At 45.0% G+C, this 13538-nt stretch overlaps 1 protein-coding gene across 2 annotated transcripts in view; it reads left to right on the plus strand.

Moving 5' to 3' along the window:
* Positions 1-1989: 1989 nt before the first annotated feature.
* The window catches only part of LOC147457565 (DHHC-type zinc finger family protein), a 54357-nt gene continuing 42808 nt past the window's right edge, over positions 1990-13538 (plus strand). For both annotated transcript variants that reach the window (XM_086512426.1, XM_086512427.1), the window contains exons 1-2: positions 1990-2217; positions 2298-2391. In XM_086512426.1, coding sequence (XP_086368552.1) covers positions 2072-2217; positions 2298-2391 — 240 coding nt within the window. In that variant the 5' untranslated portion in view covers positions 1990-2071. The remainder of the gene's footprint in view (positions 2218-2297; positions 2392-13538) is intronic.

A 13538-nucleotide genomic window follows, 5' to 3' on the forward strand; every position in this document is an offset into this window, starting at 1 on the left:
TGAACGAGTCTTGGGCATTTATGAGAAAGAGCTTTTAGCTATTCTACATGCCCTAGACACATGGAAGCACTACTTATTGAGGACTCCATTTACACTACGAACCGACCACCAAAGTCTCAAGTATTTCAAGACGTAAACCAAGCTTTTCGATAAACAAATGAGGTGGGAAAATTTTCTTTCGCAATTTATTTTCCATATTGCTCACATTGCTGTGGTAAGCACAATCAAGTGGCCGATGCACTTTCACGATGACCAAAAGTTAATGCGGTGTCTATAACTACTCACAATGATCTATCCTCTATGATAGATGAGTATGCTACTGACCGTGACTTTAGGGACATAATGTCAGCCCTTGCTTTGAGAAAGAAAGAGGAACCATTTCACCTTGCAGGATGGTTATCTTCTCCACGGCAATAGGCTACGTGTTACCCATTCCCTTCGTGAGAAAGTAATATATGAATCCCATGCTCCTCCCTATGCGGGGGTCATCCTCCTAGGAATCAAAGGCTATTGAGTTAAGGTCAAAGACATGTGCCATTAGAGAGAGAGAGAGAGAGAGAGAGAGAGAGAGAGAGAGAGAGAGAGAGAGAGAGAGAGAGAGAGAGAGAGAGAGAGGACCAATATAGAGTGCAACAAGCGAACATGAGCTCACAACAATGCAATTGTGGAGAGATAAGATTGGGAGAGACATGGTGGAAGCTTTCTTTGAGTAGTGAAGCATGCATATCTATATCTATCTATCAATCAATCTACATACATACATACATAGAGAGAGAGAGAGAGAAGGTTTGCACCTTGCGAGGACGAAAGAAGCTAGCACATAATAAATTTTATTGGGATGCACGCGTTTACCAACGCCATGGCCCACATGCTTTAGTTACAACGCTGGCGGTTAACAAGGCCATGCAATGCCAATTGTGCCATTTTTGGTAGAGTGGAGGGAAGGCCGTCCTCATTCAACGTTGCCCAATGATTACGTTGCGTGCGAATGCATCACACAACCACATGGCCAAAGTCAACTCCAGTCCGGGCGAATTCGCTCTTAGCTATCCACCTCCGTGTGACACATCAAACATGCCTGTTTGGCAAACGAGTGTGACGCGGCCTTAGCCTCGACACTAAGTAACATTGAGCATCTATGAGGGGATGGTGATGGGATCTATGGCCGAGGTTCAAGGGCAGGATCTCGAGGCGCACTAGACCCGGCCAACACAAAAAAGGAGGCAAAATAGGGACTTAACCACCCCCTCACGATCCAAAATTTGAGCCCGCAACGTCGTGTCGTGTCTCACATGGGCTAGCCACCTCACCTGCACACACAATGTGTAGACCCATCCGTTTTTATGAGGCTATATTCTGAGTTAACATGCATTGCCCAGGTTTTGGGGGTTTAATTCGTGTCCGAGTTTAGTCTTGATTTGACACTTGCAGCTACGATCTTCCCGGCCTACATGCGTGGACTTTCCCACCCTTGATCCCCTTAACACCCCCCCCCCCCCCCCCCGGTCACTAAATGACACCTCCCCAGGGAGGTGGGATCAATGGCCCACAGTAGGCGTCGCGAGGCGGGTGCAATCCGGGCCGTCCGATGGACATTTGAACTAGGTGTGAACTAAGTGTGAACTCGAAGATACGTGCACCACACCAAATTTGGTGTGAACTCGGTGTGAACTGGGGAGGGCCTGCACACCACACCAAATTTGGTGTGAACTCAGTGCAAAATCGGTGTGAACTAAGTGTAAGCTTGTCCTCGACATTGTGATCTATAAACTTATCCCACACATGCCTTCCAACGAGCACTCGTTAGTCTAGTGGTTAGAGATAATCTTGAGGGGGAGAGGGTAGTGGGTTCAAATCTTGGATCTGTAAAAGTGAGAATCTTTTGCATTCCGTAGGCAATCCAACGGTCATGATCAACCGGTGATCGTGAGCCATTGATCCCACCTCCCAAATGCCCCACTAATGCTCGGTGTTACTTAGTGTGGAGGCGCCTAATTCAAGTCAGCTGGGCTCAAAGCCTCAAGCCCTCTCTCTCTCTCTCTCTCTTCTTACACTGCCACACGCACGCAGGATGGCAGATTGGGATGCCATTGTGTTTATAGCCATAGTGCTTGTCTCTTCTGTTATCTGCTTCTGCGGGCATTGGCCTATTTTTGAGGGCACTCCCATTCAGTCTCTCAACTACTGCTGCACTGGTGGCTGTTTCGATCTGCTCGAGTATGTGATTCTCTCTTTAGATCGGCTGTGGGTGTTTCCTTTGTGGGCTTATTAATATTAGCTTATCCATCTCACAACAGGAAATTTGTGGGGTTAGTTTGCGGCGCGAGAGGCCGTCATGTGGTTTCCTCTGTGGAGCATTACTGCTGTGAGCGACCCAATCCAATTTTGCAGGTTTGGATTGCTCCCTTCATGGTGTGCATGAGCTTTTCCTGAATCTCTTGTCTATGGATTTAAATGCTTAGCTTAGCATGCACATCAGTAAGAGCAAAAAACCTAGGGTAAAGTGAGGTCGTTGCACTAATTTCCTTCATATAGTGAAGGTATTCTCAATTCTCAAATTCAGATTGAACTAAACCCTGGGAACTTCTGAAACCTAGCTTTCTTGACATATATATGCAAGACCTAGTGTAGCCATCTTGTTTGACAATCCGTAACATCGGTAATGCATTGATTTGGGGATAAGGGACAGTTTGACGAAATAGTAACGTACTAGCTTAGCCCATCAAGAAAGAAAAGAGTATGTCCTAACGATTTCAAAAAAACGAAAGAAAGAAGCGAATCACTGACGATACTGCATCGGGAAAAAAAAGGAGAAGAAGAAGAGGGAGGGGAAAGAAGGAACAGGAGGCGTAGGCAAATACATTGCAAGAGGGTGAGGCGAGGACAAAGCGGCAGGAGGCTGAGGCGGGGTCGAAGCAGGAGAACCGACTGGCGGGCAAAAGTAGAGTTTCTTGTATATTTTTTAAAGTTTATGTATCAATGAACTCACAGCTCTACCTGGCGACGCTCTTGGTTAGACGAATCGAAAATAGGCTGCTCGTGTTTCCGTGTATGAGTTCGATTTTCGATCTCTCCCTTTTACAAGGTGAGGTCCTAGGAAGCGGAGCGATGAGATTCTACACAGGAATCTATGTAGAAATGAATATAACAACGTATGAACCAGTATGTACCAGTAGAAAAGAAATTGTTTAAATACAAGATTGCTAAATAAAAATATGTTGGAATTAGAGGATGAACAGAATCATGGGAGGGGAAGGTGATTGGGAGCTTGCTGGAGTGAAAGACAATGCTATTGTTTCGGCTAGGGTGAGAGGAGGGCACATGATGTCCTTTTTTGTAGAGACGCCAAGCGCTAGATTGTGGTGCACTCTAGCTTCTCGGTGTTAGATTCTTTGTCCCTATCTCTCTAGATATTTAAAATGTGCAAACCCAAGTTGCATTGTCGTGGTGTATTGTGCTCACCACTTCTAAGGTCTTCTCGATGGAGGTTTTTTACCATCCGAGCTCAGATTGCTACATTGGAATGGCGAAATTACTAAGATGGTGGAGATTTTCCACCAAAAGAGCAATCACTATAAGATATATTTCTATCTATATTTGAGGGCACCATATATACTGACACAAGCTTTTGCATCTGAAAGGACTGTTTAGTTAGATGCAGTAGCGGGAGATGGACGATAATGGCTGAAAATAGCGGCTACAAGCACAATCCCTTAGATTCGATGGCAGACAACAGCAACCTCTAAATGTGGAATCTTTGGGAGCAACCCTGTTGCAGTGATCTCCTAGATGTGCATGTATGGGTAGAGGGAGAGTCACCTGGGGCAAGAGGGGGCAGAGAAGGAGAGAGATCTTGAAAAAACATTAAGGCAGAGTAAAGAGGGATGGTGCCTAGCAAAAACGCTAGAGAGAGAAATTGCTTAAGAGAGAAGACACTGAAGAGAGAGACCCTAAACGTTGGCAAGCTTTGATGATCACTTAAGTGATACAATCCCAAAATTTGCCATTTTCTCATCCCAACGAATAAGTAACCCCATAACTCTAAAATAGGGGAAAAAAAATCTAAAAACAGGCTTGTAAGTGGAATTCAGTGGTACTGGGTATTAGGGAATAATACCTGTGACCTAGGGCCACCAAGAGGAAAACTATATGACACTGCCAGCATTTCAGGGCGGGCAAGAAAGAGAGAAAACCTAAACGTTGGCAAGCTCTGATGGTCACTGATTTCAGGGCGGGCAAGAAAGGGAAAAACCCTAAACGCTGGAAAGCTTTGATGGTCACTGAACTGATACAATGTGGATGAAGTACAAGCGAATGGGGTCCCTATATAGGGACTCAGATTTCTAGTACAGTATGTAGCGGAAGTGATTTATGGTGAATGCTCAGGATGAGTGCTCAGTGCGTATTGAAGGTTCCTGAAACCGGCCTAAAGACTTACTAATAAGGGCGGTAAAACTTTAGCTTTCACCCAAAACTATGTTGTTCAAATTTCCTTGCACTTTATAACACAAAGAAACTTCACAAATGAACTCGCAACTAAAATTCACCACTTCAAAACAATTCACAACTTGCTAGCTGCTAGAGTGCTTCCGAGTAGACAATGACACCCTCTGGGCCCCAAAGATTGATGCCCCTTTCAGCATTTCTTTATTCAATTGCAAACAAACGACCTGAACACTTACACCAAACTCTCACCAAGCTGTCCAAACCCCAATCTTGGCAACATAAAGGCACCAAAGCCCTTGATGGTCAAAAGTACATGTCTAGGATGGTTTCCCTTGCATTTTAGAAGATTTCCGGTGAGCTGTAGGTCAATTCCAGCATGCTGTAATTTCCTGTTTTGGTCATTGTTAGGTGCCCAAACCCTATAGAACCACCCCTAGACTTCATCGAGGCTTCTTGGTGTTATCTTGCAGTTTAGGTGCGAAACCATACACCTACAAATAAATACAGTTGGCTGCAAGTCTCTTTTTTGGATCATTTTGAGGGAAGCAAGCACGTCTACATGTATCCCAGGAGCTTCCGCACGCAATGGAACACCTCCCCTTTGATTTGTACGAGTTTTCACGCGAGAAAACTCTCCGTTTTCGCAATTTGTTGTGATGGAACTGTGCGTACCCGTGGGGGATTAGCAATTAGCTAATCCGGTTCTTGTTCAGAAGGCTTTTTCCTTGTCAAACACGCATAAAACCCACAGAACTATATACGGTGTAAGGTGCAGCGGAATGAATGTTTGCGCTTTGCTCAAGATGAGTGCTCCGAACTGTGCTCAAGGTTCCTTTTGTTCTTATGGAAGGTAGAGCCTTCCGTTCTTAATGAGAGAATGCTATGATCACAAACAAAGTGGATGGACACTGTGCGTGCAAGTGTATGAGACTGAGAGATAGAGAGAGAAGAGAGATACGACACTAGAGACGTTGTAAAACCCTCCTTCGAAGGCCCCACTCTTGTCGGCGAGAGTGGTCTACTTATGATTGCACAATCTGGTACAAATGGTATACATGAGACTGATGCAAGTCTACGCTATGTCGACGATGACGACGGTGATGACGAAGTCGACCTAAGGGCTGAAATCTGCAATCTTCCTACTGCTGTCCAAAAACGCTATGAGCTGAAATCTGCGACTAGTCCAAAATCGCTGATTTGGGGGCTGTTTTCTGTGGGTCTTTGACGCTGAAAATCTGCAGGTTTAGGGTTGAAAACAAAGGTGTCTTTTGGCTGAAAACTGATGGTCTTTCTGGCCCGAATCTGCTACTTTTAGGTGAATCTTGCTGGTCTTTATCTGCTGCTGAAATCTCTGTGGGCTGATGTAAGGTGCAGCGGAATGAATGTTGTATTTTCTCAAGATGAGTGCTCCGAACTGTGCTCAAGGTTCCTTTTGTTCTTATGGAAGGTAGAGCCTTCCGTTCTTAATGAGAGAGTGCTATGTTCACAAACAAAGTGAATGGACACTGTGCGTGCAAGTGTATGAGACTGAGAGATAGAGAGAAGAGAGATACGACACCAGAGACGTTGTAAAACCCTCCTCGGAAGGCCCCACTCTCGTCGGCGAGAGTGGTCTACTTATGATTGCCCAAAGTGGTACAATGATGATGCATGGAAACTGATGCAACTCGGGGCTATGTCGGTGACGATGACGGGGATGGCGATAATGACCTAAGGGGCTGAAATCTGCAAGCTTTTCACGGCTGTCCAAAAACGCTGTCCGCTGAAAATCTGGGGCTGATTTGGGACTGCTGAAAATGCTGATTTGGCTGCGTTTTTGGGGGAATGAAAAACGCTGATGTCTGCAGCGGTTTATGGTTGAAAATGCTGCTGTACTTGATGTTGAAAACGCCGATTTCTCTGCTGTGAATGAAGGCTGAAAACGTCGGTTCCTTGCAAACCAAAAACGCTAGAGATGCTGGTCTGTAAAAACGCTAGATGGCTGGCTGAATTTGCTGGCGGTGAAGGTTGATGCAAAAACGCCAATGCTGATGCAAAACGCTGGGATGTCTTGGGTCTGCTGCTGACGATCCTGGTTGGAAACGCTAGGCTTGATGGGGTGCTTGAGGGGTTCTTGCTGAGAGAGGGGAGTACCTGCTACCAAAGGCCTGTTGTGCTCTTTGCTCATCTGCCAAAGAGTGCTAGCTTTTGTTTGCTTATATATTTTCTTACCCAAATTGCCCTACCTACTTTTGTTGGAAAGTCACTTAAATTAATATGTGAAAAATGTCAAAAATAGGGAAAATAGGCTAAAATCACTGGAAAATCCCCTAACTGATTCTAATGGATTTTGATGGAAATACTGATGATCATGCTGTGTGCAACCAGAGGATATGCATCTACACTACGTGTCTGGGAATGCACGGTAGACTCACAAAAGTGCCATATCACTTCTAATCTAGACTGATTGGACTGACTGAACCCTCGTTGTGTTGTAGCTTGTCCATGGACACATAGGGTTGGATGTGTCACGTGACATCCCCTCCTTTTCAAAGTGAGGTACTGGTACCGAACTGTATGGCGTCGAGGGAGATCGCCAATAGTATCCGGAATCCTGGAAGGGACTCTTCGCCGGCCCACTCTGATGAGTGGGTGGTGCGATACTTGAACTTCATAAAGGTCTGCAACGCTTGCTTCTTTGGGCCGCGTCGAAAGCGACACAAAGTCTCCTGTGGCTCCTTCAATGCTTCAACTTCGTCGAGAGTCATGCTTCTTTCTTCTTCAAGAATCTCAATGGCTGAAAATTCCTGAAACCATTTCCAACACAAAACCATGAACATACCTATTCCATGTAAAGTGAATGGAAAAAATCTTGTCTTCTCTAAAGACTGTGTATGCAATGTAGATGAACATAGAGACGGAGTGCCAAACGGTTCACCACACACATGCAAACAATGAGATCGAATCTTTCTCTCCAAAGCATGACACACAGGATTTGCATGATTGTGAGAAGCATGATGATTTGAATGATAATGCTGAGCATGATGATTGGGATGATAAAGACAAGCATGATGATTTGCATGATCAAGATGTGAGTTCTCACGAGCATGATGATTTGCATGATCAAGATGTGATATCTCACAAGCATGATGAGTTGCATGAAGAAGATGTGATTGTTCACAAGGATGATGTGTTAGTTGATGCTTTTTCTAGCGAAGCTAACCTCGTTGCAGATTCGGTCAATCATGAAGGATCGATCTTGGCTATCGAGCCTAGGTCCAAAGAACCCTCACAGGAAGTATTATGTGTTCGCATGATCGATACGCACGCACTGTTCGAGTGTTTCATTCGTGATCGTTTCCTGTATTTTAGTCAGCATCTTTATGTGATCCCTTTTCCTAGCCATGACATATTGTACGTTGAGCACGTTTCACTCATAAATGAGCACGAATGTATGCGGATTGTTCATGAAAAGCTGAAAAGTATGTATGTAAGGAAGTCACATTCCATGTGTAGCGGTTTATGTCTAAAAGCGCTGCTGTAGTTGATGCTGAAAACGCTGATTTCTCTGCTGTGAATGAAGGCTGAAAATGCTGGTTCCTTGCAAACCAAAAACGCTAGAGATGCAAACCAAAAACGCTAGAGATGCTGGTCTGTAAAAACGCTAGATGGCTGGTTGAATCTGTTGGCAATGAAGGCTGATGCAAAAACGCCAATGCTGATGCAAAACGCTAGGATGGCTTGGGTCTGCTGCTAGTGGCGATCCTGGTTGGAAACGCTAGGCTTGATGGGGTGCTTGAGGGGTTCTTGCTGAGAGGGGAGTACCTGCTGCCAAAGGCCTTTGCCAAAGAGTGCTAGCTTTGTTTGCTTATATATTTTCTTACCAAATTGCCCTACCTACTTTTGTTGGAAAGTCACTTAAATTAATAAGTGAAAAATGTCAAAAATAGGGAAAATAGGCTAAAATCACTGGAAAATCCCCTAACTGATTCTAATGGATTTTGATGGGAATACTGACGATCATGTTGTGTGCAACCAAAGGATATGCATCTACATTAAGTGTCTGGGCATGCACGGTCTACGAATAGACTCACAAAAGTGCCAGATCACTTCTAATCTAGACTAACTAGACTGATTGAACCCTTGTCGTGCTGTAGCTTGTCCACGGACACATAGGATTGGATGTGTCACGTGACAGCTGAGGCTGAAAACGCTAGACTGATGGATGGGAAAAACGCCAAGGTTATCCTCTGCAAAAACGCTAGTGGCTTGAGAGGTGCAAAAACGCTAGTGGCTGGGATCTCCTGGCGATGGCAAGCTGATGCAGCACGCTAGGATCTTGGAGGTCTGGCGATGACCAATTGCTGGATAAAACGCCAATGGGGAGGTTCTGCTTCTTCTTGCTTGGAGGGGGAAACCGCCAAGGTCTTGATGAGAAGTGGCCTGCTGAGCTTGGCTCCTGTTGCCTCTTCTGCCATTTAGTGCTAGCTTTGGTTTGCTTATATATTTTCTTACCCAAATTGCCCTATCTACTTTTGTTGGAAAGTCACTTAAATTAATAAGTGAAAAATGCCAAAAATAGGTAAAATAGGCTAAATGCATTGGAAAATTCCCCTGATGGAATCTGATGGATTCTGGTGGGTAATGATCATGCCGTGTGCAACTAGAGGATATGCATCTACACTTAGTGACTGGGCATGCACGGTTTCAAATAGACTCACAAAAGTGCCATATCACTTCTAATCTAGACTGACTGGACTGACTGAACCGTGATTATGCTGTAGCTTGTCCACGGACGCATAGGTTTGGATGTGTCACGTGACATCCCCTCCTTTTCAAAGTGAGGTACTGGTACCGAACTGTATGGCGTCGAGGGAGATCGCCAATAGCATCCGGAATCCTGGAAGGGACTCTTTGCCGGCCGACTCTGATGTGTGGGTCCTGCGGTACTTGAACTTCATAAAGGTCTGCAACGCTTGCTTCTTTGGGCCGCGCCGAAAGCGACACAAAGTCTTCTGTGGCTCCTTCAATGCTTCAACTTCGTCAAGAGTCATGCTTCTTTCTTCTTCAAGAATCTCCATGGCTGAAAATTCGTGAAACCACTTCCAACACAAAAACATGAACATACCTATTCTATGTAAAGTGAGTGGAAAAAATCTCGTCTTCTGCAAAGACTGTGCATGCAATGTAGATGAACAAAGAGACGGAGTGCCAAACCGTTCACCACACACACACAAAAACAATGAGATCGAATCTTGTCGTGCTGATCTAAATCAATCAACTGTGGCAAAACACAATGGAAATTCCCATGCTTGATGCTCAATCTTTCTTGTGCTCTTTCTACAACTGTCATGCCAAGGAAGAGACATGGAATGTGACGTCCTTGAATGCATACTTTTCAGCTTTTCATGAACAATCCGTATACATTCGTGTTGATCCATGAGTGAAACGTGCTCAACGTACAATATGTTATGCCTATGAAAAAGGATCACATAAACACGCTGACTAAAATACAGGAAACGATCACGAATGAAACACTCGAACAATGTGTGCGTATCAATCATGCGAACATATAATACTTCCTGTGAGGGTTCTTTGGACCTAGGCTCGAGAGCCAAGATCGGTTCTTCCTGAAGGGGCTCTTTGGACCTAGGCTCGAAAGCCAAGATCGATCCTTCGTGATTGATCGAATCTGCAACGAGGTTAGCTTCGCTAGAAAAAGCATCAACTAACACATCATCCTTGTGAACAATCACATCTTCTTCACGCAACTCCTCATGCTTGTGAGAAATCACATCTTGATCGTGCAAATCATTGTCATTCAAATCATCATGCTTATCATCATGCACATCATTGTCATTCAAATCATCATGCAAATCATTGTCATTCAAATCCTATGTGTCATGCATGGGAGAAGAAGAGACCGAGAGAGTCTCCTCCTGAATCTCTTGCATCTGTGCTGGCACTTGAGAAAAGAGTCGCAAGAACTCTTGCATGTGTCGTCGCGCTGTTCTTGTCTTGCCTTTCTTTCTGCTTCTCTTTTTGCTTTGTCTTTTGCGTGCCTGCGATCCATTTCTGCTTTTATTTCTGCGTATCTGCGATTCAATTCTGCTATTCTTTCTGCATTTCTTGCTTCGTGTTCTAAGTTCCTTTCCATAAACATCAGCTCCAAAGCCTCCATATGAGTTAGTGCAATCCTCGATGTAGATGGGGAAGGGGGAGGGTCGGAAAAACCTCTTGGTGGGGTAAATTCTTCTTCGCCTCTCTCATGCTCATCACCTCCAAGCCAAGTATCCATTCCGCTTCGAGTGATGACCATTCTGAAGTCGTGCGTTCTTGTGGGTTCTTAAGTTTACGAGGAACTTGGGTTCTTGAGGGTCTTGAGGTTCTTGAGGTTTTCTTTCGCTTGCAAACCGCGTTTGAGAAGGATCTTCTCTTCACCCGAGTTCTACTCCTTTCTGTGAGCGCACCCCTTGGCGGCCTTGCGCTCACACCAAGGTTTCTTTTTCTCACCTCATGTCGATTGGCCGGCCGCTAAGTGCACGGTCCGCTCTTAATGAGTGAAAAGAGACACAAGGGGAGGCTGGACAAACCCTTCTTTCCTGAAATTCTTGTCACTCTTCAAAAACACGATTAGGAATCGACACGCCCAAGCGAACTTGGGTTCGTGCGACCTCAACAAGCAAAAAGAAATTTCTTGTGGTTCTTGTGGTTCTTTCCTTGAGTGATATAGAACACTGCCAAAGCTCTGATACCAATGTAAGGTGCAGCGGAATGAATGTTTGCGCTTTGCTCAAGATGAGTGCTCCGAACTGTGCTCAAGGTTCCTTTTGTTCTTATGGAAGGTAGAGCCTTCCGTTCTTAACGAGAGAATGCTATGATCACAAACAAAGTGAATGGACAGTGTGCGGTGCAAGTGTATGAGACTGAGAGATAGAGAGAGAAGAGAGATACGACACCAGAGACGTAAAACCCTCCTCCGAAGGCCCAACTCTCGTCGGCGAGAGTGGTCTACTTATGATTGCACAATCTGGTACAAATGGTATGCATGAGACTGATGCAAGTCTAGGCTATGTCGACGATGACGACGGTGATGACGAAGTCGACCTAAGGGCTGAAATCTGCAATCTTCCTACTGTTGTCCAAAAACACTATGGGCTGAAATCTGTGACTAGTCCAAAAACGCTGATTTGGGGGCTGTTTTTTGTGGGTCTTTGACACTAAAAATCTGCAGGTCTAGGGCTGAAAACAGAGGTTTCTTTTGGCTGAAAACTGATGGTCTTTCTGGCCCGAATCTGCTACTTTTAGGTGAATCTTGCTGGTCTTTATCTGCTGCTGAAATCGCTGTGGGCTGAGGCTGAAAACACTAGGCTGATGGATGGGAAAAACGCCAAGGTTATCCTCTGCAAAAACGCTAGTGACTTGAGAGGAACAAAAACGCTAGTGGCTGGGATCTCCTGGCGATGGCAAGCTGATGCAACACGCTAGGATCTGGGAGGTATGGCGATGACAACTGCTGGATAAAACGCCAATGGGGAGGTTCTGCTTCTTCTTGCTTGGTGCGGGAAACCGCCAAGGTCTTGATGAGAAGTGGCTTGCTGAGCTTGGCTCCTGTTGCCTCTTCTGCCATTTAGTGCTAGCTTTGGTTTGCATATATATTTTCTTATCCAAATTGCCCTACCTACTTTTGTTGAAAAGTCACTTAAATTAATAAGTGAAAAATACCAAAAATAGGTAAAATAGGCTAAATGCACTGGAAATTCCCCTAATGGAATCTGATGGATTCTGGTGGGAATACTAATGATCATGCTGTGTGCAACCAAAGGATATGCATCTACACTTAGTGATTGGGCATGCACGGTCTACGAGTAGACTCACAAAAGTGCCAGATCACTTCTAATCTAAACTGACTGGACTGATTGAAACCTGATCAGGTTCTACTGAGGACTCGTCTACAGACAACTTAGATTCCGATGACGGAAACTTTTATGCGAACAAGAAAGCATTTTTACAAAGCCAACCAGTATGACTTTCTCAAAGATAAAAGCAAGAAAGTCCGAGAGTTTAAGGAAGGTGGCCACTCGATCAAGTTTGATACTTTTTCAGGATACTCAGATACTTCGAAGGCTTTGTCTTTTATACAACAGTTTGACATCGCTTTCGCGGGAGGACGCTATTCAGAGCACTCCAAGATTCGGAGAGCTACCTCTTACTTTAAGGGGAATGCTCGTACTTGGTGGTCCACGCTTCTTTTAAACAAGACTGCGCCAGTTAAATGGCTGAAATTTAAGAAAATTTTTATTTCTTCTTGGTTGACGCAAGAATATGAACGAGATATACGAGCTGCTTGGAACCATCTTCCGATGACCAAGAAAGATACAATCAATGCTTACTGTGAAAGATTTTCGAGCTCTTTTCTACCCGCCTCTTCATTCAAGATCTAGTTCAGAGAACAGATTGAGCGGTTTACCTTGGGTCTACCTACAGAGATCCGAGATCACTGCTTGGAACAAAAGTCAGCTTCTATTCAGGAGTTGATGAGTCATGCGAAGCGGGGCTTTGCCATTCACTCTGGCAGTCTGACCTACCCCACAAATGAGACCATGACACAACGAGCCGACCATACTTCTGGGAATGAAAGTAGAAAGAAAAAGAGCAACCCAGAGAAAAAGGATGCACGACCCAAGCTTACTCCTGAGGAGCGAGCTCGCTTCATTAGAGAGGGGAAGTGCTTTGGATGCGGGGAACATGGACATATCTCCGCGAAGTGCCCTAAAAAGGCACAGAAAGAACAGAATGATAAAGACAACGACAGGCCTGAGAGTTCGAGAGCAGCCGAGGAACGTGGAAGAAAAGGCAGATAGAAAAGCAGAACTGGTACCACATGGCGTGGGACCTGCACCGAATCTAATGAATGAAAGTACAAACTTTGCCGCTTTTGGGCCAAAGTGAAGGATTAGGAAGCTCTTTTGAAGGAGCCAAGGCCAACTTCTTTTCAGTGGGAATTGGCGGCTCGATTTGGAATTACGCCCGACAGATTGACGCCACAGGCGAAGGTAGTTCGACTGGCACCTGGATGGGATGTTGCCATTACACCGAGCATTGGCAAACTT

This window comes from Adiantum capillus-veneris, chromosome 5 (genome assembly GCF_014529385.1).
Source record: "Adiantum capillus-veneris isolate H3 chromosome 5, ASM1452938v2, whole genome shotgun sequence".
Taxonomy (NCBI): domain Eukaryota; kingdom Viridiplantae; phylum Streptophyta; class Polypodiopsida; order Polypodiales; family Pteridaceae; genus Adiantum; species Adiantum capillus-veneris.